The sequence below is a fragment of the Bactrocera oleae genome, chromosome 6, assembly GCF_042242935.1.
Source record: "Bactrocera oleae isolate idBacOlea1 chromosome 6, idBacOlea1, whole genome shotgun sequence".
In the NCBI taxonomy this organism is placed as follows: Eukaryota; Metazoa; Arthropoda; class Insecta; order Diptera; family Tephritidae; genus Bactrocera; species Bactrocera oleae.
Window position 1 is genome coordinate 55,054,941 of NC_091540.1, and position 27,914 is coordinate 55,082,854.

The 27,914-nt window shown below is 32.8% G+C and overlaps 1 protein-coding gene across 2 annotated transcripts; it reads left to right on the forward strand.

Annotated features, from left to right (window-relative positions):
• Positions 1–116: 116 nt before the first annotated feature.
• On the forward strand, positions 117–27,585 carry Prm (Paramyosin). 2 transcript variants are annotated; one of them, XM_036361870.2, is made up of 11 exons: positions 117–611; positions 1,603–1,659; positions 10,371–10,457; positions 10,553–10,719; positions 13,938–14,809; positions 14,890–15,017; positions 15,081–15,193; positions 24,989–25,508; positions 25,584–25,679; positions 25,742–26,023; positions 26,676–27,585. In XM_036361870.2, exons 1-11 carry the CDS (start codon positions 489–491, stop codon positions 26,868–26,870), a joined length of 2,640 nt encoding a protein of 879 aa, XP_036217763.1. In that variant the 5' UTR covers positions 117–488; the 3' UTR covers positions 26,871–27,585. The 2 variants fall into 2 exon arrangements, with proteins under 2 accessions (XP_036217763.1, XP_036217773.1); XM_036361880.2 differs by lacking the exons at positions 117–611; positions 1,603–1,659; positions 10,371–10,457; ... (2 more) ...; positions 14,890–15,017; positions 15,081–15,193 and adding exons at positions 17,024–17,189; positions 17,254–17,377; positions 17,665–19,173.
• Positions 27,586–27,914: the final 329 nt, after the last annotated feature.

Below are 27,914 nucleotides of genomic sequence, written 5' to 3' on the forward strand. Positions count from 1 at the left end.
AACACCAATACACACACATACGTGTCGCATACCGTCACACAAAAATTCCCACTCGAAAATATTTGCCACGCCGCTTTGGGGTAGAAATAGACGAAAAGATCGTCAGCCAGCGCCAAATTCACGAAATACTCTTTATTCGAACGACACCGGGATCTCTTGTTCAGTAGATCACCAGCCTTTCTCCGACGTTTATTACGAATTATTCGGTGACTCGGTGACAACTACAACTTTTTGTGTGTGGAGTGCGAAAAGATTTCAATTTAGTTTAACACCTACAAAATTTTTTGTTACTGGAGGATAACAACTGCATTGCAGGGAATATTGAAATTTTTCCACCACAAATAGCCGGACAAATTAAAACGCGGGCGCAAACGAAGTGTTCACCTGAGTGAAAAACAAAAAGAAATAGAAATTTAAATAATTATTTTATAATTAAATATTTTAATTTTATAAATTAAATTTACAACAACAACAATAGTAAAAAAAAAATGTCCTCGTCGCAAGCAGTACGCTCATCGAAATACTCCTATAGGGCCACCTCAACTGGACCGAGTGGAGCTGATATCTCCATTGAATACAGCGCCGATTTGGCCGCCCTCTCACGCTTGGAGGTAAGCAGCGTGCCCGAAAATATCGAAAAAATTAAGAAAATTAATTCATTTAAAATAATCAAATAACTAAAAAAATTAATTAATTAAATATGAAATAAATAAAAAGTTATTAATTAAAACATTAAATAAATAATTAAATAAAAATTAATTAGAACTTAATTATTAAAAAATATAGTTTAATAAAATGAAATTTAAATAAATGAAATTTTGATATCAGCAGAAAAGACTATAAACTCAAAACTCTGTTTATGAAAAAAAATTACTGTTTAATTGTTTAAAAATTAAATTCAAACTAAAAAGAACCTAAAGATGTGCAAATATAATACACATAACTATACAAGTGTCCAAAAGATCCTCGAACATATCGATGTACGCACCCGTGCCAACGCCACTTTCAGGCACAGTGATGTGAAATATGTGGGCAAAGTAGAAATTGAGGATTCAGCTGCAAAGCAGAGTGAAAAATGTGCTCGTGCGGATTTGTAGAATGAAAAGCTGGCAAATATACATGCAAACACACATTCGTGTGTGTGTGTGTATGTATGCTGCTATGGCACTATGACTTAATATACATATACATATGTATGCGTGTATTTTAGACGAATTATGTAATAAAACGAAGAACGTCAAGCAGAGAATTTGTGAAATATGTACAAGCGCGTGTATTTTTGGTACGCGAACGAGTTAAAAAAAGACACTGTGAACCGTGTGCATACATACCTATGAAACCTATGTATATATGTATGTGTTTGAATGTACTGACAAATATATGCATATTTGCCTAAAATGAATTGTGACTGAACTGAAATGAATATTTTAAAAACTTGTAAATATATATTTTGAAGAAATATTTTTTATTAACAAATGACTGTAATATATAAAAAATAACTCTTTAATAACGGTTAAACGCGCGTGAAATATTAAAATAAAAAATATTAAATTTAAATAATATTTCCAGTTGTGAAAATGACAAATTTCGCTTTACTTGCAGGATAAAATCCGTTTGCTCCAAGATGATCTTGAAGTCGAACGTGAGTTGCGCCAAAGGGTGAGTAACGGGGGTGTGGGGGTTAAAAATTATATACAATAAATGTTTAAAAATTACTACGAAACTTGCAGAAATTCACAAAAGTAAATGAAAACTAAATTTACAATAAATATAGAGAACAGCAAAATAAAATATATACAAAATTTGTGTATTTTTTTTTTAAAACTTAAAAACAAAAATCATCAAAATAAATATAAAAAAAAAGAATGTAAAAACATTTTGATTAAAAAATTCATTTAAACAATTTTTTAAAGAAAAAAATTATATTTAACGCTATCGCAAAGTTTCAATATAAATAATGAAATACTTGAAATACTTATTGTCAAAAATAATCAGAATGAAAAAAAGCATAAAACTTCTATAGGCTTTATAAAAAATTTAACTCAAAATCATAGTTGAAATGTTACTCAAAGAATAAATGCTAGCTAATAATAATTATAATTACCGTTGCAAATACATATCTTAGGTTCTAGATCTTGTAACTTAAGTCTCTCTCAACCACATCAGTAGTCCAAACAATTGATAAAAAGCAACATTTTGTCAATATCTATATATTTTCTTTGCGATATGATGTTTTTCACCATTTCTTTTAGAGCTCCATAAAGTTTGGTTATGGTAGACGAAAACTAACAACTTGTTCTTTTCTTAAAACTAAGTCTGTCATATGCTAGAGTCAACTGACAGCAAAACATACTTTATTTCTTCATACGATTTTTTTGACTACCTAGCTCAACCTAGTTTAAGATCAACCTTAACAGTAAAACATATTTTAAGCCTAGTCTGACATTTTGCTATATGATTTACATATACAAGTACATACCATATATGTATATTATTAAAAAATTCAAATTGAGAATTTTGTGCCTCAAATTGATCTCTCGTGAGGAAGGCAGGTGAAAACAATTTTATTAAGATTGGTGCTAGATCTCTTAACTTCGAAACGGAATTACGAAACGCATGCCGTTGTATACAGACAGTTAATGTATAATATATACAATTAAAATGTATCAATATAATACATGTAAGTGATCAGACATTTCTTAAAATTAAATCTTTTTAAATCAATACTACTTTGAATCATTTTAAAGTTCACGCATTAAAACAGAGAAATTATTAACTGTACAGTCCGAAGAGGTTCTTCAACCAATTCGCTAAATACAGGTCTCTATGATGAAACCAAACATCCAGAAAACGCCAATATTTTTGTAAGCTACTTAGAGTATACTAATTAAAAGATTTTAGAGCAATTTTATACGAAATAGAGAGAGGTCTCTGTATTTTATTAAGGGAGTATCTTCCAGGGAGTGAATCATGCCAAGTGATGACTATCTTACCAAATCTTTGATATCAAGATTGATTAGGGCGACAATAGCTTCTATATTGTGGCCTGCTGCTCTTTCTTTGGTTTTTGGAAAACCTAACATACTATAAACTCTCTACAAAACAAATAAATGGAGAAATCTCGATTTGAAATAACGAATTTTTGCAATACCTCGCAGAAAATTACCTGCCAAAGTCCGCTATACGTAGTCCCAAATTCCAAATTCTTGCGAAATTGCTTTTGAACGCCACTAAAACTATTTCAATTGTAGACAATCGAAATGAATAATAAAGAATCGAACGAAAGTGAATTGTACAACAAAAATAAAAAGTGGAGGAAAATGTATAACAAATAAGCGAATGCAGTCACAAAACAATGTAGAGCTGCAAACAGTTTGCTAATTATAAATTACCCTTGCGTGCAGCAGCGTACAATATTGTTGTGCATTGAACTTCAATCGCATTTCACTTGTACTGAGCTTGCCGGGGCGCTGATGACGCCAATAGATAAGCGGAGATTTTGATTGAAAGCGCCAAACCAACAGACCACAAACAGCAAACAGACGATATCAAAATAAGAAATGCAACAAAACTATACAAAAACTATGCAAAACAAAAACAAAATTTACAACGAAAGTAAATGCAAATAGCAGAGGCGGCAAAAAATGCATGTAAACCAAGCAATGGTTGCAGAAAGTCGCGTTGTTCATACGCCATGTAGCACCTCAAAGCGGAGAGAAGGCATTTCACTTAGCATAGCGAAGAATTAAATGAAATAAAAATACAAAAAACAAAGCATAAAGAATGGGAACTGGGAAGTGTTGCGTGGCATTGCGACAAATTTAGAAAACACTCCTGGCCCGGGTGAGCCTAAAATGTGCCGCACCAAGCGCGGGCAAATGCGATAAAGCGATCGAAAATAATTTTTTTTTATGGGCGCGTTAGTATTTTTTTTTTTTGTTTTGGGAAATTTATGAAAGGATAGATGAGTGATAATAGTTTATTAAATTATGTAATGTTTATTCAATTCAAAAAAAGTTAAACTTTCCACCGCCAACAGCTGTTGCCTAGCAGCGCGGCGAAAGAAAAAGCAAAGTACAACTAAGAGGAAATCAGACGATCCTAACACCACCAAATAGCACATATACTAAAGCAAAACGCCCAGCGCACGGCAAGCGAGCGGCAAGCGGCGAATAAGGCTAAATTTAGCGGCGACATTCAATACAAATGATTAAAAATTTCACATTAAGCGAATATTAAAAAGCTGATGAAGAATCTTTTCTAACACACAGGCGATGCTAACACACACATTAGCAGGTAGTATGTACAAGTATATACCATATATATCATATATACATACAGATTTTCCACATACAAAGTTGTGTCATATGTAAGCATGTACGATCTGACAACGGCAATATTCCGTTATGTTGTGTCGTCGGTATGCGCCTGTGTGTATTTTAGTAAAATTTTAAATAATTTTTTACTTTAAAATTTTTTTGGGTCATAAAAAGTGGCAATGACTAAAGGCAAGGAGAAAAATTGAGAAGCGAAATGAAAAATGCTAAGTAATCCAATGCCGAATTAGCCGACAAGCAAGTGTATGTCAAAATAAGAGCATATATAATATATACACATACGTATTTATATACATATATTCTTATTTACTATATAAAAATGGTATATATACCTTTGCTTTATATTCACATCTACCAAAATGTTTTTCTATGTCACATATGTAGCCACTTATGCCGCGCAGTCTTGCCCATTTTTCTCATATAGTTGTACACAGCTGTCAAAATATATGCAAAAAAACATGTTTTGTCTCATCACAACGAGCTTTTTAGAGCTCAAAATATTTGCCGCTTGATGTATGCGTTGCTCAAAATTCTGCCATTAATTTTAATACGAATCACTTGAAAAATAATCAAAAATAGTTTTCAAAATATGGACTGCATGTTACCTTTTTTATTATGTCTAACCGGTTTTTCGTTTTTCTCTTTCTCTTTGTGGCATTGTTTAGACACCGAAACACCACTGATATCATCAAATAGATATTTATTCTTCTAAAATGCAAAATTTTTTACCTACAAAACTCCTAGGACACATGTCAAAATTTAAACGTTAAATAAAAACCTCTCCAAAATATTTCTTGATTTCTATAGATTACAACATGAAAAATTGTGGAACTTTTTATGGCATAAATTAAGTTTTTCTTATACTATAAATTCCTCTGACATATTTCAAAATTTGACACCTGTCAAATGATCAGCTATTAAAGAAAAACTCCTCCAAACTATTTCTTGATTTCTATAGATTACAACATGAAAAATTCTGGAACTTTTTATGTTATGAATCAAGTGTGTCTGGTTCTATAAAGTTCCTGTAAAATAGGTATGTCAAAATGTCACACCTGCCAAAAAATATTTTAAATATAAATCTACGTCTCTAAAATAATTCTTACGTTCTCTACGGTGCAGCATCAAAAAAAAATTAAAAATTAATTGATGAAATATTTTATTATAAAGTTTATTATACAAAATTCATATTTGATATATCAAAATTTAACACCTGTCAGCTTTGTTGAAGTATGTTATTATTTACTTAATTTGCATTCGTTGGAACCCATATCTGATCATTCAAGTCAAAAACGGCGGGATTTATAACACTAAGGAAGACTTTGATGATTGTAATAATTCATTTTATACAACGTTTATTGAACCTGAAATAAAGAGGTATAATGTGGAAGCTATTGACGAAGCATTATAGATAATGTCTCTCCATTGGAATTATTCTAGCTTTCTGGAACAGTAACTAAGGTTCAGTAGAAAACAAGTACCTTTCTGAGCAAGCAGTGGAAAAAAGACTTTAAAAGGCAGTTATACCAGTTGATTGCTACTTATGACAAAACAACAAGAAAAAATGCTTTCCATTCAAAATAAAACTACCACGATTGACGAAGATTCTTGTCTATTTGTTTATAATTTGATTTTAGTTCGTTTTTTTAGATTTGTTGTTCTAAAGATTTTTCTTCGAATAAGAAATTATAAGAACACCCTTTATTAAGCAAATATACCAACTCTTATTTTCATAAAAAATTCACTTCAAGCATATTTCTGTTGTCCCATAATTCCTTACGAGGTCAGCTGATGTTCACTTAGACTGCTTTGGCCGCATATTCGCTGTCAGCTTTTTAGATGATTCTCGGCACTCAGTCTTCTAGCGAACAGTGTATCTATGATTAGGTGTACTATATGCATTGATATATTGTATCTAATAATATATACATATGTATGTATGTTACAGTGCGTATACTTTAATGAGTCACTGCAAAGTGTGTGTCCATGTGTCACTAGTTTATTTTGGTAAAACAAATTTTCCGTTTCTTCAATTCCGAAAAACAATAAAACTTTTGTTCGACTTTTAATTTCACCGGTGTTTCACTGCATGTGTTTGTGTATGTGTGAGTTTATTTTATGTTTCCCAGAAGCTGCTGCTTATTTGGTACATAAATTAATGGATTTCGCGCTGGAATAAAATTTCTGGGCGCCATTCGGTTTATAGGTTTGGGCATTCGAAAATTTTACCTTTTTTACACAGTCAATTAATTTTGATATTTTGCAGTTGCAATTTTCAAGGAATTAACGAGGCTTACTTTTATAGTTATGTACGTATGTATGTATAAGCAAATGCATACATGTATATAGTTATGAGCCCTATTTAAGTTTTTTATTTTCAAATTCCGTAAAATTTCTTTATAATGACCTATAAAATTCTTTAAAATATACAAAAAATATATCGTAAAAGAAAATTAGAAAGTTTTCAGAAGAATAGAAAAATTTTTAGAAATTTGCTTACTTTAATAAAAAATGTTGATAAGTATTGCTAAAAAATTAAGAAAAAAAAAATTGAATAATAGTTTTACAAAATTTTGAAAAAATTTAAAGTTTGTAAATTTAAAAACAAAAATCCTGAAAGATATTTTTAAAACTTTAAAAAATTTTTAAATTTAAAAAAAAAAAGTTGTAAAATTATTTTTAAAACTTTAAAAAATTATATAAAATTAAAAAGAAAATATTTTTAACAATTTTGAACAGAAATTTTAAAAATATGTAGTCTTTTTATTGTTTTTAATTATGAATTACTTTCCATTTTTATACATAAAATATAGACAAAAAAAAATGTTGGAAACTATTTTTAAAAAACTTTGTAAAATTTTTAAAATAAACTTTGAAAAAAAGTTCGCTCTGTCATCTCGCTATAACTCTATAGATTAAATACCTGCCATCTTTATATACATATGTCCTATGAAGTAGCCCATCTTTCCTTACATTTCTCAAACTTACATGCATGCACTGAATTCGCCGCAGTGCGCGAACATTCCATGCCTCTAGCGTGTATTCAAATATACACGTTTCTACTTATATATGCATACATACATATGTAAGTATAAACGTGTATATCTATGTATGTATAGACACCGTTATACACCTTAAAGTTTCGCCTTAGTGCGTTCGCAAATTGGGCGCCTTACCTTGCCGCACGGCATCCAGCTCTGAGTCGAGTTTTAACACTGCTCATAATAGCCGCCACAAATGACTTCCAAATGTGTGTGCACTACCACATGCACACTTTATACACATTGTTGCTTAATTTTATTCGCTTATGAAATTTGGAATAACTTTTAAATTATATGAATTAGGTCATTTTAAACAGAAAATTCTAACGGACAAAGTTTTTAAACGAAAACTAACACACATTGCGTTTTGTGTATATCTCACCGCTTTAATTAAAATCACTAAAATATTTTCCTGAAACACTAACACACCAATAAACACATACCTAGTCACCATATAAATACGGCATGTAATTATAATCAAAATAATTTTTATAATCTTGCACTTGTGTGTATGAGATACGTGAGTTCTTGAAGTTGCATCGAAAATATCCAGACTGTGTATAGATATAGATATAGATATACATACCTATATACATAGATGCATATTTATATCGGCATATCCACAAGTTTTACCGTTTCTAACACCTACAAATTTCTATAAGTTTAGCTGCATGTTGCAATTTTGCGTGGTTGCTCTCCGAATTTTTACGTTTGCTGGCCTCTTGCCATTACAAAATTTACACAAAATTAAAAATAATTATTACTAAATGTCAGAATTGTGGCTATATTTTCATTAGTGCGAAAAATTTGCTTTGCATGTTGTAGGTGTTGATGGATGCCTTGTCATGTTTAACTCATAACTGTATGCATAATTTTGATATAAAAGAAGGCACACTCTCAAATTATACATGAAATTTAATTAAAATCTAATGTCCATGTTGTCTTTCTGAAAAGCCAGTTTCGAGTTTGCAGCAACAAAGAATTTCAAAAAATATCCTAAAATTCTCTGACAGCGGCAACGTAGCTGGCCAGGAAGAGTATCGAAAATTCACATAAAATTTCTAGTTTTCTTGTTTGTTTGAAGTTAAGTTAATAAAAAATAAACGAAAAAGTTACCGAATTGTAGATTTGCATCACATATTTCACAAACCAGGTTTGCAAAGTCGCTAAAATCAACCATGCTAATAACCTCAAAAATTTAAAGCATCAAACTTTATTAAAGAAGAAGAAATGACAGAACAGTAGCATTTAACCCGGTACAAAACATGTGAACTCAGGTTCCATTATCATCTCATTATATCTTCTTTTCTCCTATATTTTTTCGCTAAATCGCTAGATGGCAATAGACTTTTTATTGAAACTTATGTTAAGGATAGAACAGCAGTGGTATTATCTTTCGAGGGAAAGATAACCTCTATTTTTCCATTACTGTTATCTTTATCTCATTTTAGGTAAATTATAACAAAAAAATGTGTTTTGTTTGAAAAAAATTTATCGAAAAGTAATCGAGTTTAACCGATGGCTCTAAAAAATTTTAATTTTTTGTGGTTCAAAAAATTTTTTTTTATAAATTTATATCTAACAGTTTTGGTTTAGTAATTCCGTAAGTGTTTTTGAAATCAATCAATATTATGTTAGGGTATTAACCTATTGTTTGTAGAAAATATTTCTTGCTAAATTAGGTATACATGCTTAATTTCTTTATTTCATTCACAATAGTGTCATGATACATGCTTTTTGAGTTTACTTAAAGAAGTATTTTTCAGAAAATTTAGCTTCACTCATAGAACAATATAGCTGTAATTGTCACACTATGATTACTTCAAGCTTTAAAATAAAGTATGGTTTATAAAATTCGGATTAGTGAGAGATGAGAAAAAGGGATAATAATAAAAAATTAATAAATATCATCTACCATAAGATATGGAATTTCAAGAATAAGATTTTATCAAAATTGTAAGTAACGGCTAAAATTTTGATAAGCTTAAATTTAATTTGACGGGATACTACCTAATATCATATAATGGTTTGAATTCGCAGCACGTTAGGATCTTATGCCAACTTTAGCGTTATTGCTATAGATCCATAGTTGTATTGAAAAGAAAAATTGAACTCTGAAAGTAAACAATCCGTTATTAATATGTATTGGTAGATAACAAAATATATTAGTTTAATAAAAATGGTATATGGGGTCAAAATATTGATATATAATAAATTGAAAAGCTAATCAAAAATAAAATATGTAGATAAACGAAGTACTAACGTACATATTTTCAAAAATTTGTCACCAAAAAATTATTAAGGCAATTTATATTTTATTATTACATTGGAAATACGTATTTAAGAACGCTAAATTTGGCTTCTGGCAAGAAAAAAATATATAAAAAATTCATGATATATTTGCATAAAATATTTTATAAAATACCTAAAGAAAAATTTAATTATATTTTTGATTATTTTTGAAATACTTATTTCGAAATTTAGATCGAAACTCATTCATAAAACAAAAAACCATATTCACAGTAAACGTTATTTCAAAGCGTCATCAATGCAAAACAAAATTAGTAAATAAATAAAAATATTAACTTCTAAAAACCAAAATTGTTAGTGCTTATGTATAATCTAGATATTCTGAAAGCTTGTATATGGTTGTATTAAATGATAATAACAATCGAAATAGGCAAAGTGAGTAAAACAGAAAACATCATTTTTCAAATGAGTGAAGCGTTTTTCAAATAAAGATATATGTACATAAATATTTGCTTAAGAATGAAGTATACAAAACGAAAATAAGAAAAAGATAAATATATAAAGCGAAGTGTAGTAAAAAATCGATACAACTGTCAATATTTATAAACAAATATATTTTTTATTAACTCACACACTTTTTTTTTCGTGCGTGAATTTCTGCTATTTTCAATAGTTCTGGGGATTTGTTTTTTTTTTTTGTTTTACCCGAAGCATTGTTATATGATTGCATTAAATTTTACAGATCGAGCGCGAGAAGGCCGATCTCAGCGTGCAGGTCATTCAGATGTCCGAACGTCTTGAGGAAGCTGAAGGTGGCGCTGAACATCAAGTGAGTGCATCTCGATTACAAAAAAATTATATTTTTATAGCAACTATTATTGTTTTATTTTATTAACATATTTTTCATATGGTATTCAACCATAGTTCGAGGCAAATCGCAAGCGTGATACCGAATTATTGAAGCTTCGCAAATTGCTTGAGGATGTCCACCTCGAATCCGAAGAAACTGCCATTCTTCTGAAGAAGAAGCACAACGAAATTATTGCGGATTTCCAAGAACAAGTCGAAATCCTAACGAAAGCGAAGTCCAGGTGAGTGTGTCGTTTGCAGCAAGCCAAGAAAGCAATGAATTAAAGAGAGCTTTAAGCTTGCTTTTAAAGAGCTTTTTGAATGATTTTTATTAAGTGACGAGGTTAGAACTTAAAACGCGCTTGTTTTATGTGAAAGTTGCTTTTATGAGCTTTAAAATATTTAGAAGACATATATATACTTTTATATACATACTTATATATTGAAGAATTATATGTAATACATGCATATATGTATATAAATACCTACATATGTATATGTCTTCAACTTAACCCATTACACATTACAACGATTGAGCATACACACATACATTTATACATTTGTTGTGAATTCATTGAACTTAACACTAGTAACGCAGCTAAATTGTCGGTCAACGTGACCTCGTCTGTTCATGCTCGTAATTGGGCTAATATGTCAGTGAGTAAGTCAGCAAAAATCGTTTTGTTTAATGTTTATACAAAATTTTTTTTCATTTTAAATGCCGAAAATTATTTACAGAAAATAAATAATCGAATGCAATGCGCTTGACATACAGTGTGAAAGAAAAGAAAACATACCACATACATATAGATTGCAGCAAAGCGTTGAAACCGGTGTTTATCTAAACAGAAAAATCGGTGTGGATATAAAAATGTCTGAGATATATATTAAAATGTGTTGAAATATGCAAGAGAATTATACACATGTGTATGTAATTACTTGTATATTCGTAAATAGTGTATAGCATATAAAAACACCGTTTATGTATGTAGGTGTCGATGTGTAAGCGCAAGCGATTGCGAAAAGTGTTCGTTGAAATCTCATATTTCCAAAATCCAAAAATAAAACAATTCGTGTCGAAATATTTTTCAAGGCTAGAGATACACACAGTCTCTTATGGTAGAGTGGGAGCATTGCTGCAGCAGTAGCTCACCGCAGCTGCGCATTGTAGACAGTATGTTAGCTGATCTTGCATACTTACTGTGAACTTTAGAAGCTTTTTAGTGCGCTATTAAACTTAAAACTCCGAAATTTTTATTAAAATTACATATTTTCAAAAACTGTCCAAACCAGTTTACGACTTTTTAAAAATAAAATATATATACGCTGCATTTTTGCTCATATCCACTATTGCTCGTAGCTGTGTGTGTGCATTTAGCTTTTACCTGTGGTCCTGCGTATCGCCATGTCTAAAAATCGACTTCGTGTGCTTATAACGCAAGCTATTCGGCCCACTCCCACTACTATAGCTCTGCTATGCTATGTTATGCGTCTGCTTATCTGTTAGCTGTTGCGCTTCGTACGCTAGAAAGATCTTCTTTAGGCTAACGAAAGCTTTTGCCACAAAAGCTCTCACCTTAATGACCAATGAGCCACACCGAAAATGTCTACAAAGTTATTTCGCTCTTTGCTTTTCATGCATATTTTATTTATTGTTTTGTTCTTTACTCAAATGTTCAGCACTTATAGCAAAGAATATAAAAGCAAAAGCATAAATATATACATAAGTTGAGTCGAATAATGCGCGCATTTATTTTTAGATAAAAATTTTGAATTTTGCCTACACATTTTTCCACCTTTTTGCCGCACGGCCCACACAATGTTGCGCCGGTGGTTGTTAGCTGTTTGGCTGGTTCCGCTCAGCTTTTCCGCACTGTCGATCCAAATAAGTCTTTGATTTAGTAAATATTCAACGTGTTATTGTTGTTGTCTCTTTTTGTCAAATTCACCTTTATGGAAATTTGATACTTTTTTTCTTGAATGAAGCAGAAGCGCGAATGCCGAGCAAATGAAGAATTTATGAAGTTTTTATTGAACTGCATATGAGCAAGGCCCCTAGTAACAAAGTAACGGTAATTGTTATAAAACTCGAAAATAACATTCTTTAACAAAATTTACACCGAATTTTTTAATAAAATTTTTACTAATACATTATGCACCATAATTTATATTTTTCTTTAATTTTAATTTTGAAAATGCGAGCTAGTGACGCATACCGTCACCCATAGTCGATCTTTCAGTTTTATCCGCATCCACAAAGTTTGCACTGAGAAAGCTCTTTCATGCATGTTTTTACTGATAGTTTATGCGCTCCTTTAGAATAAGCAAACAATTTTAACCCCTTACTATCAATCAAAATATGCATAAAATAGCTTTTCAACTTGGCAATGAAAGGAGTATAAGTATAGTAGAACAACTTCGGTAGTTCCGAAGATTGAATACCCTATACAGAGAATTTTAATCGATATGATTTACTATTGTCCAGACGTAGGCATTTATACCGATTTAGTGAAGAAACAAAGCTTTAAAGCTCAGTATTTTAGCTTTTCGAATAATAAGCCGTTATTTGAAGGGTGGGAGAAGTTATAGTTCTTCAGAAGAGTACAGACCAAAGTGATAATGATAAAGTTTAAAGTTCTAAAGAAATCTTTATTCAATAGCGGCTCGCCTACTCCGACAAATTTAAACTTTGGATATATTAAAAAAAAAAAAATCAGTCAGTTTGACCTAGAAATTAAAACCTGCAATGCTGTATTGCGTCCTAAACTCGAATTAAATGTCAATTTTGATGTTTAGCACAAAACAATACTCAAAACCATGGAGTTTAAGATTCAGGCATATTTTCTTAAACTCTTAATAACGCAATTTGTTGTTGTTTAAAGAGATACAACTATACTGTTCAAAAAAAATTTCCCCCCGGTTGAGTGTTTATCAGTTTCTATTCTATAAACCCATATTTCCCACACAAAAAATACATATTATAATCAGAGTTTCTCAAAAACTACACAAAGCTTTAAACTTGCATTTATATCGGAACACTTATTAAGATAATATCAAAATTTGGGAGGGAAGTGGGAAAGAATCTGTCACCTTATCTGTATTTATAAACAGTTTTATATTCCTAACCACACTTTCTTCCGAATAATATTTTGTCTTCTTCATATTCTCTAATAGTAGGGTATAATCTATAACTACTATAATAATAAATGCATTCGGTGCACTTAAAGATTTTGTATATATGGGTCAATGCAAAACTAAGCTCAGTTATATAGATTACTCCCAGCTTAACACCGCTACATATACAGCCGACTTTAGAGATACCGCTGCCATGCATACTGCTGCCGCCTAAGTATTCTTTGTTTATAAATAAAATTCTAATTTGAAACACTGTCACTTAATTAATTATTTTCTCTTGTACTTATATATTTCATTCCTTTCACTGAACTACAAACTAATGCAGGGCTGAAAAGGAGAAATCCAAATTCCAGGCCGAAGTTTACGAATATCTCTCCCAAATCGAATCATTCAACAAGGAGCGTATTGTCACCAGCAAACATGTCGAACGTTTGGAAATCACCATTTCCGAATTGAATGTCAAGATTGAGGAATTGAACCGCACGGTCATTGATATTACATCGCACAAGACCCGCCTGTCGCAAGAGAACATTGAATTGATCAAGGACGTCCAAGATCTCAAATCCCAACTAGACACTGTCTCATATTCCAAGAGTCAAGTTATCTCGCAATTGGAAGATGCTCGCCGCCGTTTGGAAGATGAAGACCGTCGTCGTTCGATGTTGGAATCTTCCCTTCATCAAGTTGAAAGCGAATTGGAATCGATTCGCATCCAACTCGAAGAAGAATCGGAAGCACGTATTGACTTGGAACGTCAGCTGGTCAAGACCAATGCCGATGCTATTTCCTGGCAAAACAAATACCAGACCGAAGTAGCCGCACGCGCAGAGGAGGTCGAAGAGATCCGTCGTAAATATCAAGTGCGTATCACCGAACTCGAGGAATATGTTGAGACATTGATTGTGAAAATCAATAATTTGGAGAAACAAAAGACTCGCTTGGCCAGCGAGGTGGAAGTGTTGATTATCGATTTGGAGAAATCGAATAACACTTGCCGCGAATTGACCAAATCGGTTAATACCTTGGAGAAGCACAATGTTGAATTGAAGAGCCGTCTCGATGAAACAATTTTATTGTTTGAGACTAGCCAACGTGATTTGAAGAACAAGCAGATTGAATTGCAACGCACCGTGCATGAATTGGACAAAGTCAAGGATGCTAACAACACATTGGCACGTGAGAACAAGAAATTAGGAGGTGAGTACAATGCATTCTAGTGCACCGTCTTACTTTGTTTATATACAACTAATATACAATATATTTATTCTTCGCCGTAGATGATCTCCATGACGCCAAGGCCACACTCAACGAATTGAACCGTCGCTTGCATGAATTGGAATTGGAACTGCGCCGTTTGGAGAACGAACGTGATGAATTGACTGCTGCTTACAGGGAAGCCGAGGCTGTAAGTATTAGCAATTAATCATTTTTGAGGGAAATGTTTCATGTTGTCTTTTTTCTCATACAGGGTCGCAAGGCTGAGGAACAACGCGCTCAACGCTTGTCTGCTGACTTCAATCAATACCGCCATGATGCCGAACGCCGCTTGGCTGAGAAGGATGAGGAAATCGAGGCTATTCGGTAAGTCGCTTAAACTTATCTTTCTAACATTAGTAGTCAATTGTGATTTGGGATTTTGTGTTATTAATATTATAAAAAATTCTGAATATGATTTTGTTCTATAACTATATCTAAACATCTCAAAAATTAGATCAATTCATTTCACTTAGTGGATCAAATGGAGATTAATCAAAAGATTCTGAATATCAAAAGATTCTGAATATCTCCTCCGTATTCCTTAAAATGATTTAGGTGTAATAAAAATGAAGTATAAGTTTCGAACTTCTAACAATAACTTAAAGAATTCGAAGTATACTCGTATAAAATTAAAATAGTCCCAGTCTACTTACCTTGGAGACTTCTTCGACTTTTATTCAAAGGAAGTTTGTTAACCTTTCGTCATTCATAAAAAAGTAAATTTCTGGGAAAAGGGAGTTTTCTATGTTGGATTTGCAATAGAGCTGTGCATTCGCAGAGAGAGTGAAAAACTATTTCCTTCTTCTCTTCTAGCTTGGAGCTGCGGCAAATATTATTATTGTTTTTAGCGCATGTTCTCCAAACGGCCAGAACCTCGTTATAGCAGCTGCAAGTTTGTATATACTATTTAGTAAGTCCTTAGCTTTATTATTACTATATAAGTCTTGTCATACTTGAGCCATATCTGCTTCGTTATCTTGCAGTTGGTTCTCGATTTCCATTTCTCCTGAGCTATTTGTTTACAATGCGTATTCCTCTTTATCGTTTATGGAGGGCATGGTATTAACTACGCCTTGTGTTCATCTAGGGGGGCTCCTAGCTTGGCCAACTCGTCTGCTTGTTCGTTGCCGAAATTGTTCTTATGACCGGGAACCCAAATTATGGACAAGAGAATTTGACCTGTCAGTGAGCTTAAAGTCTTTCTGCAATTATAGCCTATGCTGGAATTAAGCTTTGACAATACCGCCTAGTTATTCGTGTATACGGTTGATTTATGTATTCTCCCGTAGTTATACAGTAGAACTCCACAGGCTTTCTCTTGGCTTACGCAGGCGTAGGCACGTGAACATAGAAGGTAGAGAGCTCGAAGGAGGCGGCCTAGACATTGCATATGGTTTGCATGTTAGAATTCAGTTCTCCGGTCCTGTCACTATATTTAATTAGATGTGTGTATACCAATCAATTATTTCTCAATTTTCTGGCTTGATTAGTTAAATCAGACATCGAAAAGGGAACACCACTTCGAAGCTCAGTAGACTCTCATCAACAGTAGCCATTTGTAATATCTTATAGAACCAACAGTGATACGAAATCGAAGTGAAAACCTTAAAGGAGGAATATACTTTGCAATAAGACTAGTTAGCCGTGAAGACAGCGATTTAGAATTTTACAGATGACCATTTGAAAAAAAAATAGTGATTGAAACCTTTTTAGGAGAACCGAATTCAAATAGTCCGCGAGCTCTTTTTGAGTTAAAGGATTGCCTGTAACATGTCGGCTTTATACATCAAGCAACAAATCAAACAAAAATATTTGTTGTGGTTCAAATTCGGATACTTTATGAAAATATTGTATATACGCTGACATTTTAACCCGGCAAACCTACAACTTCCGCTTGACGAAACGCGAATGTGACGTGTAAGGTCATTGCATCACGAAAAACAGAGGAGTAAAAAACCACAATATTATCACAACGGCTATTTACTTATTTTTGGCACAGAAACTAGCGACACTATCAATGCTAAATAGCTTCCTATAAATTCCTCGGAATAAAGTAATGAAATGCATACAAAATAGCAAAACAAACAACACTTCGTACTAAATCGATACGAATTGATCGATCGATAGCGGAAAGCAACGCTGTATACTAACTGACCCATTTTGCATCAGTACGATTTACAGAATTGGGGCTAAAGCATCGAATTCAGAAATTTTTGAAAATTTCTCAGGAAAACCCTTTTCATAACGGAAAAATCCAATATTGTTATTTCTAAGTATCACCATTGAACGAGAGTTAAATAATCGATCGTGATCTTGTTGAGTAAGTGTGAAGATGGAAGCATATGAGCTGTGAAAAAATAATCAACTTCTTATGAAACTTGTAGAGCCACAAAGTGAATGTTACACAATCAATTTTGCATGCCTGAGAAATTGAAGGAGTAAAGATCACCGATTAAAGGATAAACAAGACAGCTCGCTGCAAATATCGTGAGAACATTTAGCTGGAAGGTAAATATATGAGAGTTTTCTAAATGGTCTTGAGCTTTGGCTGTCATAGCGCTGATCCCGCTCAGCTCTTAGAGCTCTGAAGTGAAGTTTACGGTCATCTCCTCGGATTGCATAAAGTGTACCATGCATTATGATAGCTCAAGACAGTCACGACCACGGAGATGCTCAAATCTTATTATATTCTACCTCTGACTTCCAACTAAAGTTAATGCAATGCCAAGCAAAAAAGAATACAAAACTCTCCCAAGTGAACAACGATTACTTAAATACATTAAATCTTTTTATAGATCGCACCAAGTGATCAGCGAATTTTGTGTGGCCAGCGAAAATAAAACCCAGCAACAAGCTCTACGGCCAACTGTGGCGAATGCATAAATCAGCGAAACTCGAAAATCGCGTGAATGTGAATGACGCTCGGAAACGCTGAAGCAGCAACTGTTGGCTAAAGACAAAACCAAAGCGCAAGCAAAAATCGACGCCAAACAGAGACAGCGAAACTAGCGATCGCCTGTATTGCAATATTTCGTGTACTGTGACTGCAGATTGCTCAGCAAATGCTTTTTAATACTGAAATCATTTAAACTAATTGTATTTCAAGTACAAAATATTTCTAATAGACAGTTGTACACTTACTCAAATATAAAAACAAAACAAACGAGCTAATACAAAGCCAACACGCACTGCCCTAAGTAACACAAATCACACCGAGCACAACAACTGATCCTTATCTAACATATGCGAATAGCGCTCACCAAACACACATAGTAACCGAAAACGAAACTAAAACACTTGAAAGAGCTGCGTCCCATTTGACCAACAGCGCAGCAGCGGCAGACCCTTACTGCACGCGCTACAAATCGACCAACTCAGTATACGCTTCCCTTGCTACAAATCTAGTTTGCTAACCCGCTACCCCCCTACCCTTTACTCCATCCCAATTGTGGTTATCTGCCCGAGCGTAAAAGAGAAACTATGGCGCTCACATACAGATTGCGTCCCTCGCGTCCCCGCCATTTGGCAACACACGCCTATGAGGACAACTATGGCTACACAATGAACTTCTATCAGCCGATGCTCGATTATTTGGATGCGAAAACAAAGAAACTAAATGTCGATCCGCCGCACTTGCCGTGGTCAAGTGAGCGCGGCCTGCGACAATATCGCCCCTCAAACCCGGTACGTCGCTACGATGCGGACGAAGTATTGCGCCTGTCGCGTGCCTGTGCCCATCGGGCAGATGAAATTTTACTTGATTTTCGCGTTAGGAAGCGTACGCCATTCAGTGTGATAAAACTCGCCGACGCAGCGCGTGTTAACAGGCATATTGAACCCGATACGGTAGTAGAACGCTCGCGTGAACGTCGTCGTCGTCGTCAACAGGATTTAGAGGATCTAATACGTCAAGACACTATAAAAGTATTACAACGTATACGTAGAATGGAGTTGGATAATGATTGTGCCCGCATGACGGACGAATTTAAACGTTCGATTCGTGGCAAATCCGCTACGGCCATAGCACAGGCGCTCATCTCCGAATCTGAGCGTAATATCAAGACTTCGAAACGTGAAGAGGAGGACTTTCTCGCACAGACATTGGTGCGTGCAAGTCGTGCTGCGAGTCGTGTGCGCTCCGGTTCACCGGATGGTCGCATCTCATCGCATGCCTATCATATCGAATTGATGGACGAACGTCTGGTCGATAAGCTCGATCATCGCGTCTCCTCGTCATTGCATAATGTTAAGCGTCAGTTGTCGACACTCAATCAGAAGACGGTCGAATTTTATGCAGACTCCAGGTGTGGCATAGATGATAAGTGTTGGATCTGTCGCAAAGTATTGCGTACACATCCCAAATTGAAGGACTATTCCTATATATATTGGCAACATTATTAATTTGTTTACAAGTTTGGGTATGAGAAAAGAGGGTAGGGTCTAGAGCACGCACAAACTCGAAGAGGGAATTTTGAAATGGTTAAAAATGTGGAGAATTAGTTTGTTAGCAAAATTTAATAGTCGTCAAATTGAGTAAGCATGCTTAGAGGCTGTGTGTTGGAGCGCAAGTTTGGCGAACGCTGCGTAAGTTCTCGAAGTATTAACGGTTCTGGGTAAGGGTTTCCGTTATGCACCAAATCGAACTCCGCACCAATTACGCTATTTACACTGTGACTCATCCGCCAAAAAGTTGCAGACACTTAAAAAAAATACATTTCGAAACAACAAACACTTTACAAATCATACTTTACGCCCCGCCTACCGCCTATATAGCGCGGTATAGTTGCAAATTATTTAACATTCAAATGCATAAAATACCTTTAGGGACGCAGCCGTACACAAACTTACATACATACAAGTAGTATATACACACACATCTATAAATTTTTAAAAATCACATTAAAGTGCGCATACTTACATACATAAGTACACATTTACGAACATAATTTCTTGCTGTTTTTCAATTAAAATGATTAAATTTTCAATTCAATGCATTTGTCTATTTATTTTCGCAATATTTTCTAACTCATCTATTTTCAAATATTTCTTTTTTTCGCAAAAAATTAACGCAAAAACAGCGTCGTGCAGTTCATCGGTAAATCACTTATGCCACAACATATCTGGCTTTGGGAGGTGAAAAACAAAAAGAAAAATTTTTGAATATATACTCGTATTCAGAATTTGCATTTGCCGTATTTTTGGCAACAAGCGCATTGAATTTTTCAACGCAGAAATTTTAAGAAAAAATCTAAGCAAACAGTTTTTCAAACATTTTTGTTGTCGTAGTTCCTACAAGCTACAATTTTTTGGGCAGCTTACGTTGAAATACCAAATTTATTTGTTTAAGAAGAAATGGGCTGCAGCGTTTTCATATTTGCAACGCAAACAAATGTGTGGTAGAGGAGTAGATCTAGTCGATCGGTCAGTCAGTAAAATTGCTAAGTAAATGAAGATGATGAACGCTGACAGCGCAATCGATCATGGTCGTAATTAACGGAAATGTTTAATAACACAAATTTGGTGATTTATAGGGTCGTTTGTCAATGCAGCTGATTTGCTAATATTTCTGGTTAAATTACTCTTATGTACTAACGTACTTATTTCTTATGAACAGATGGCGTGAAGTATTGAAAAGAAACTGAAAATATGTTTTTTGACTGTAATAATAAGGTAATAAATATAAAAGCATCATAAGTCAACCAATAAGCCTTTAGATTATCTCTAAGGATTGTTGAAAAATTGCCAATATAGAAATTTTTTAGACTGATAAACTTACTAAATTTATAACATCACAAAACAAATTATGCTAAAAATATCCTGGATAATTAAGCTCCAAATATGAAAAAAATCTAAAGCAGTAATTGCTGATCTAAGCAAGAACTTTATCTTAAGACAATAGTCTGGACGTTTTTTAACATGATAAATGATGTGGTAATACAATTAATCTGCAACCGAACACTTCTGCAAATCGAAAAATTTTGTTTAAAAAATCAGGTAAAGAAACACTGAACATATTATTTCTGATAGCGTAATTAATCACTTAACAAAAATATCTAAAAGCGAATACGCTTTTGGTAATATTTCAGATGATCTCTCACTAAAGCAACTAATCACTAAATTCACTAAGTAGACGTTTTGGCAGATCTAGAAGATTGTTGTAAGATTATAAAACAGATTTCGAGTTCAAATCTTAGCTGGAAGAATTTTTTAGTAGTTTGAAATTAGCTTTCAAAGTTAGTAATTTTAAAAACATTTTTAGCTTATCAAAAAATGAGAAATAATATTACAAACTATGACTTTGAATTTCAGAGACATCCATTACTAAAATCCAGAGATGTATTTCCAAATTTGCATTTAATTTTAAGTACTGAAATATTGTTTTTCTGTTTAATTCATAATACTAAAAATACTACCAAAATTATTAGTATTTATTTCAAATTAAAAATATTATATATATTTCTGGTTAAAATGTTGTAGTTTTCGGAAACTACCTTTATATTTCGAAATACCCTTTTTCAATTAAAAATAGAAGAATTTAATTATAAAGTATTCGCTATTAAATTAAAATTTGAAAAAAAATATTCATAAGAAGCATCTACGTATTTTTGAAATTTTAAAATGTTTAAGAACTTTTTTAAAACTTTTTTCAAATATCGATAAATATTTCCTCATTGTTTTTTGGAATTTAAATATACATTTTATATATATTATATTATTAAAACTACACATATTATAGCCTAAAGATACATTTAAAAAGAAAACACTATTTCGAAAATTCGAAATTTGATATTGTTTATTTTAATACATTTATATTTGTATATATACTGAAAAATTTTGGAAAAAAGTTCAACCAAATTAAAAATTAGAAAAAAAACGTAAACAAATATTTCTCGATTATTTCAACAGTATTTAAAAAATCTTATTTCTAGATATAATATAACATCATTAAAAAAATTCATTTTTAGAAATATTTGTATAGTTATCGCTATAATGAACGCGCTTATTATATATTTAAAGCAACTAATAAAATTATTTTTACAATTAAAATAATTTTTTTAAATTAAAAAATAAAAGCATTTACTGCATCGAGGAGTCAATACCACCTACTTACTAAATGATCTACACAAACCAATAACATGTATGCAAGTATTTATATAATATTTTAAAACAAAAAGCAAACTTTGCAAAATTTCAATACTAAATGGCACATACAAACATCAAAAAAATTGCAAAACTGCTCGTGCGGTCTTCAGAAACACTTTTTAATTTTTTTTATATTTTAAATTTTTTTCAATTGTATTTTGCTGTCCTTCAAAATAACAAATTCTTAAACAAAAAAATTTATTTACGAGTTTTGCAAGCAAAGTGATGCCTCATGACAATTTCGGACGCAATTAGAATAAAATTTGCGCAAATACAGACAATGCGAAAATCAAACGTACACAAATAATAAAAAAGCAAGAAAAAGGTATTTGCAATTAAATAAGTCTATGCAAATGTTTAAGGTAATTTAAAGTAATCACAGACTAAAAGAAATATAGAAGTCGTCTGTCCGGCAAACACATTAGTATGGATTAAAATTTCGTATGAAAAAACAAATAAATAAATAAATGAAAATGCATATACATATAAATGAAAAACAAGCATTAAAATTTAAAATAATCGCTATAAAATGAAAACTTGCGGAACGGCATGCTTAAGTACATAGATGCAAATGTGTAATTATAAAAATAATAGTGGCAGATATGCCATTTTTTTTAGAATAGTATGCAATTATGTGTTACCTCGTGTATGTAAAAGTAGAAATTCGTTTTTGTTTTGAGAAAGTAGACTAGATTATTTAGTAGCTTAAGTACTAAAAAGCCATTACAACCATATAAAGTAATTAAATATGAAAATGTATTAAGCAAATTAGAACACAAATTTAAAAATATTATCCAAAAAAGCTTCGACAAAATGTTTCTTTTACTCCCTTATGAATCTTTCGCTCTACTATCGAGCAAATATCCCAAAACAGAAATACACACGACCGAAGCCAACCTAAGTACTAAGTACCAAGCATCCCTGTCCATTTGAGGCATATCACAACACCATTACTACAGTACATTTTAGCTCCCACAGCATATCCCAAATCTGCACAAACTAGTCATCATTGTCGTCGCAATGGCGACCCAAATATCCACATATCGTGGCGGCAATCACCTGTGCAACGTTGCCAAGTAAAAATAACAACCCGAGAACAAACCTGACAACATCAACCATTCTTATTCGGCTGAGTCATAGCAAACCCGATTGAGATAATCTCGATGCAGCATCACAACCTAAATTAAGAAACTTTACAATTGAATTACATAATATTTATTTTGTCCGATTAAATAGCAACATCAATTGCATTAAATACTTAAATACATTGCGAATTACCAGCTAAATTTAGATGGGTGATGCATCAGAGTACTTAAATGTCTGCATTGGCATGCTTGCAGAAGCCTAAGTAACAGATTGGAATGCGAGTAATTGTGACAAGTTCGCTGATTGACTGCATTGGAAACATGTGTATGCACTTTGAGATATTTGTTCACACAAGAATTCGACTCACCTTTGTTCTGGCATTTCATGATACATACTACATACACTTATAAATATGTATATGCCGATACACAGCTAATCTCGTTATATTTTTATTGGCTTACACCTTTGAAGTGAATGATACTTTTTTGAACTTTGTGCTTTCGAAGTTTATTGAAGACACTATACATATATTTCATGATTGTAAGTAAAAGGCATATCAAATATGCAAAAGGATAGCCTTTTGAGTTGTAAATTCATTATCTAGTTTTGGAAAAAAAATTAATTTCGAAAATTCGAACATTCGATTTTTTTTTAATTTGAACTTTATTATGACTTGCTTCAAAAAATTTTAGAATTAAATCAATTAAATTTTGAATATAATTTTTTTTTAATTTCGAACTTCTGAGTATTTTTTTAAATTCGAAAATTGTTTAACTCGATTTTAAACAATTAGATCTGAATATTATAAATTTTAAATTTCGAAAATTCGAACTTCCGAAAGTTTATTTAAACCATAAAATGATAAGAAGCATCAAATAATTTGAACTACTATGTTTTGAATATTGATATTTTCTTTATTTTCTATTCTTTCTAAAATTTTTTAAACTATGAACATTACGACTTACCTAAATCATAACTTCCAATTCACTGCAAATAGGATAGTTCTCATGATATTTGCAGTAAGCAAAGCTTTCAAATTTAAATCAACCTGGCTTTAATTTCTAAAGTACTAAAAGTGGTGTTCAATTTCAAACCAAAATGTCAATTTGTGAGGAATAATCAAAACTACAAACACTAAAATATTTTACATTATTTCTTAAATATCTACAAAATTATTTAAAAAACGAGTCAAATATTTTAACCCGCAAAGCATGACATTGGGTCCCATCGACCCTATGAAGCTTAAAAGATAGTAAAATATGACGTTTACTTAAAACTTAAAAATTCAACTGAAAGCACGCAAGTCCAAAATTTAGAAAAATCAAGTAAAAAGGATCTAGTGTGGAGATAAACGGAGTCAACTTAGTATATGCTAGTAAGGAGGTTCCCACTTGAATCACTTAAAAGTGGAGTTCACTCTTTCAACTGTAAAACTCATGTAAACCATAGAACCATTGTGTCCATTAAAAAATTGTATATTTATATATCCTCCGCCCCCTCCCAAAGTGGGTGTAAGAATAACCACACCCCTGCCTTAAAAACTATTCCCAATTAACTATTCCCTTGGACAGCAGGGACTAGTATATAAGGCAGAGGGCCAAAATTTTGTTCAAATTATAGTTTATTGCCAATTATCTAGCTGTTTTAGTAAATACTTTACAGTTATGTATAAACTAAGCAGATGGTCTTGAAAGTATGGTCAAAAATAATTACGAAAACGGTACTCATTGTATTTGGTAGCATTAAAAAATAGCTAAAAATGAGGTAATTTATGTGGCGTATCCATATTCTCCAAATCACAAAAGGGATATATTTTTAATTATTTAAATTTTTATCCAAATGCATTTTAACTCATGATGCCATATTTGTTTTTTTTTACCTCCGGTGCAGCAAGCAAACCGCCATCGAAATCGAACAATTGAATGCTCGCGTGGTTGAAGCTGAGACCCGCTTGAAGACCGAAGTACAACGCATCAAGAAGAAGTTGCAGGTGCAAATCACCGAACTGGAAATGTCCTTGGATGTGGCCAACAAGACCAACATCGATTTGCAAAAGGTTATCAAGAAGCAGTCATTGCAATTGACCGAATTGCAGGCACACTACGAGGATGTACAACGCCAGTTGCAGGCCACTTTGGATCAGTACAATGTGGCTCAGCGCCGCTTGGCTGCACTCAACGGTGAACTGGAAGAAGTCCGCTCGCATTTGGACAGCGCTGTGCGTGCTAAGCGCACTGTTGAATTGCAGTACGAGGAGGCGCAGACCCGCATCAATGAACTGAGCACCGTCAACGTCAACTTGGTGTCGTTGAAGTCGAAATTGGAGCAAGAATTGTCGGTTGTCGCCGCTGACTACGAGGAAGTCACCAAAGAATTGAGAATCAGCGATGAGCGCTACCAGAAGGTTCAGGTTAGTAGCAAACAAAACACTTACTCATTACAAAAAGATGAATTGAGACTATAAAAAAATATAACATTCTATTAGATTGAACTGAAGCGCACCATTGAAATTGTTCACGAGGAACAAGAACGTGTCGTCAAATTGGAAACTATCAAGAAGTCTCTGGAAGTCGAAGTCAAGGTATGACAAATTGAAATTTTTCTTAAAAGATTGGAATAACATAACTTCTTTCGAACGCCTAGAACTTGTCCATCCGTTTGGAAGAGGTTGAGCTGAACGCTGTGGCCGGTAGCAAGCGCATCATCAGCAAGTTGGAGGCCCGCGTACGTGATTTGGAATTGGAATTGGAGGAAGAGAAGAGGAGACACGCCGAAACCATCAAGATTTTGAGAAAGAAGGAACGCACCGTCAAGGAAGTCCTGGTACAATGCGAAGAGGACCAGAAGAACATCATTTTGTTGCAGGAAGCTTTGGACAAATCGGTTGCCAAGGTTAACTTGTTCAAGCGTCAACTGGCCGAACAGGTAACATACTCATATTCAGTTGTAGTTAAATAAAATTGGTAAAAAATAAATATAGGGTATTGTTGGTATGCTAATTAGTTGCCGAATTTATGAAAAAAAAGTTAAATAAAATAAATGTTTATGGTTGCATTTTTTTATACTTGCTTTATTATGCATTTTTTCGAAAAGGTTTTGAGGGCTTTCTTTCGCTGGAAGAACTTTTTCTTTTTAAATTTTCTGAAATGTACAAAGCTTTAGCTAAACTTTTCCTATATAGGACAATGTCCAGCTCGTTCTTTAAAGTAAACTGTCAACTCCGCTTTTATAGACTAACTTAATAAGAAAGTCGATGCCCTTATATTAGTTCAACACGAAGGTAGTCTTTATCGTTTTATATATTTGAACTTACGAGTTTATTTGAGCACTCAGAAGTCTTCTTCTAACAACTGTTAGTGCATGAATGTCTAATATTTAAAACTCAGGTACTAAAAATCAAGGAACAGTTCGTATAGAAATTATTTCTAAGTCTGACTTTAACTGAGTCGCAGAGCTCCATTTAGTAGATTTCGTTATAAAACTTTGCTGTCTTCCTTAATATTCTTAAAACTAAACTTTTAGCACTGTCATTAACTTGCACATTTTTACTTCTTCTTCCCTGTATAACCACCTCCAGGAGGGCATGTCTCAACAGTCCGTGACCCGCGTTCGCCGTTTCCAACGTGAACTCGAAGCTGCCGAAGATCGTGCCGACTGCGCCGAAACCAATTTGAACATGATCCGCGCTAAGCATCGCACATTCGTCACCACCTCCACCGTTCCCGGCTCCCAGGTTTACATTCAGGAGACAACAAGAACGATCACCGAATAAGTTATTCGCACAAAACTAAAATAAAATAAATTAAAAAACAAAACATAAACCAAATCAACTGAACATTTTTATTATAACAACCACAATCAAAAAGAAGAGGACCAACAACAACGACAACACCTTCGGTCTTCAAGCCGCTTATAAGCCTACAATTATGCTACCAAGACGGTCCCGTAAACTCCGCAATGTAGCAGTTCATGTATTTTTAATTAATTAAATGAACAACAAATAAATTATCTAAACTAAACTATGTCCTATTTAATTTACAATTAATTTTTGTTACCACTCAAATTTTTTGTTAAAAGAGAATTAAAAAAAAGATTCACAAAAAAAACATTAAAAATATTTATAGAATATATTGAAATTTTTCTAAAAATAAATTTAAGCTATCCCATTAATACGAGCGAGAGAGAGAGCGCGCAAAACAAAAAAATACGAAAAAGAATTAAAAGCGTTTCCTTTCGAAAATTGTCAGACACACACATACATACATACTCAAATATGTATTAACTGTTGCTGTAGCGATTTTTAGGTTAAATTTATTATGAAACACAAGTTAAAAAAAAGAAAATTTATTCTAAAAACAAAAACTCAACTAACGAATACTGCGTTTATTTTTCTAATGCGAAAAACATTTGTAAAATGTATGGAAAAATAAAATACGAACGAAATTTAAGTCAACAAAAACAAAAAATACAACAAATTTCGACATAAATTCGTTTTCTATTTTGATATGGCAACGCTCCAGGTCAAACTTGCACGCATATACATACATGTAGATGTGTGTAGTTTAGAAAAATTCGCCTGCAGTAAGTCGCTTAAAGCTTCAAATTGTAGAAAACAACAAAAACAAGTTCGGCTTTCATCTTATTATTCGTTCAGAAATGAATTTATTTTCGAGCTTTGCTTACATACACAAATCAATAATATCGATAATCATTGCTTGAATGCACTAATTAATTACTTTGTTTAATAAAAACGATTGTTATTACATTTAAAAAATATATATTCATAAATATATTTACATAAATTCATTAATTAATT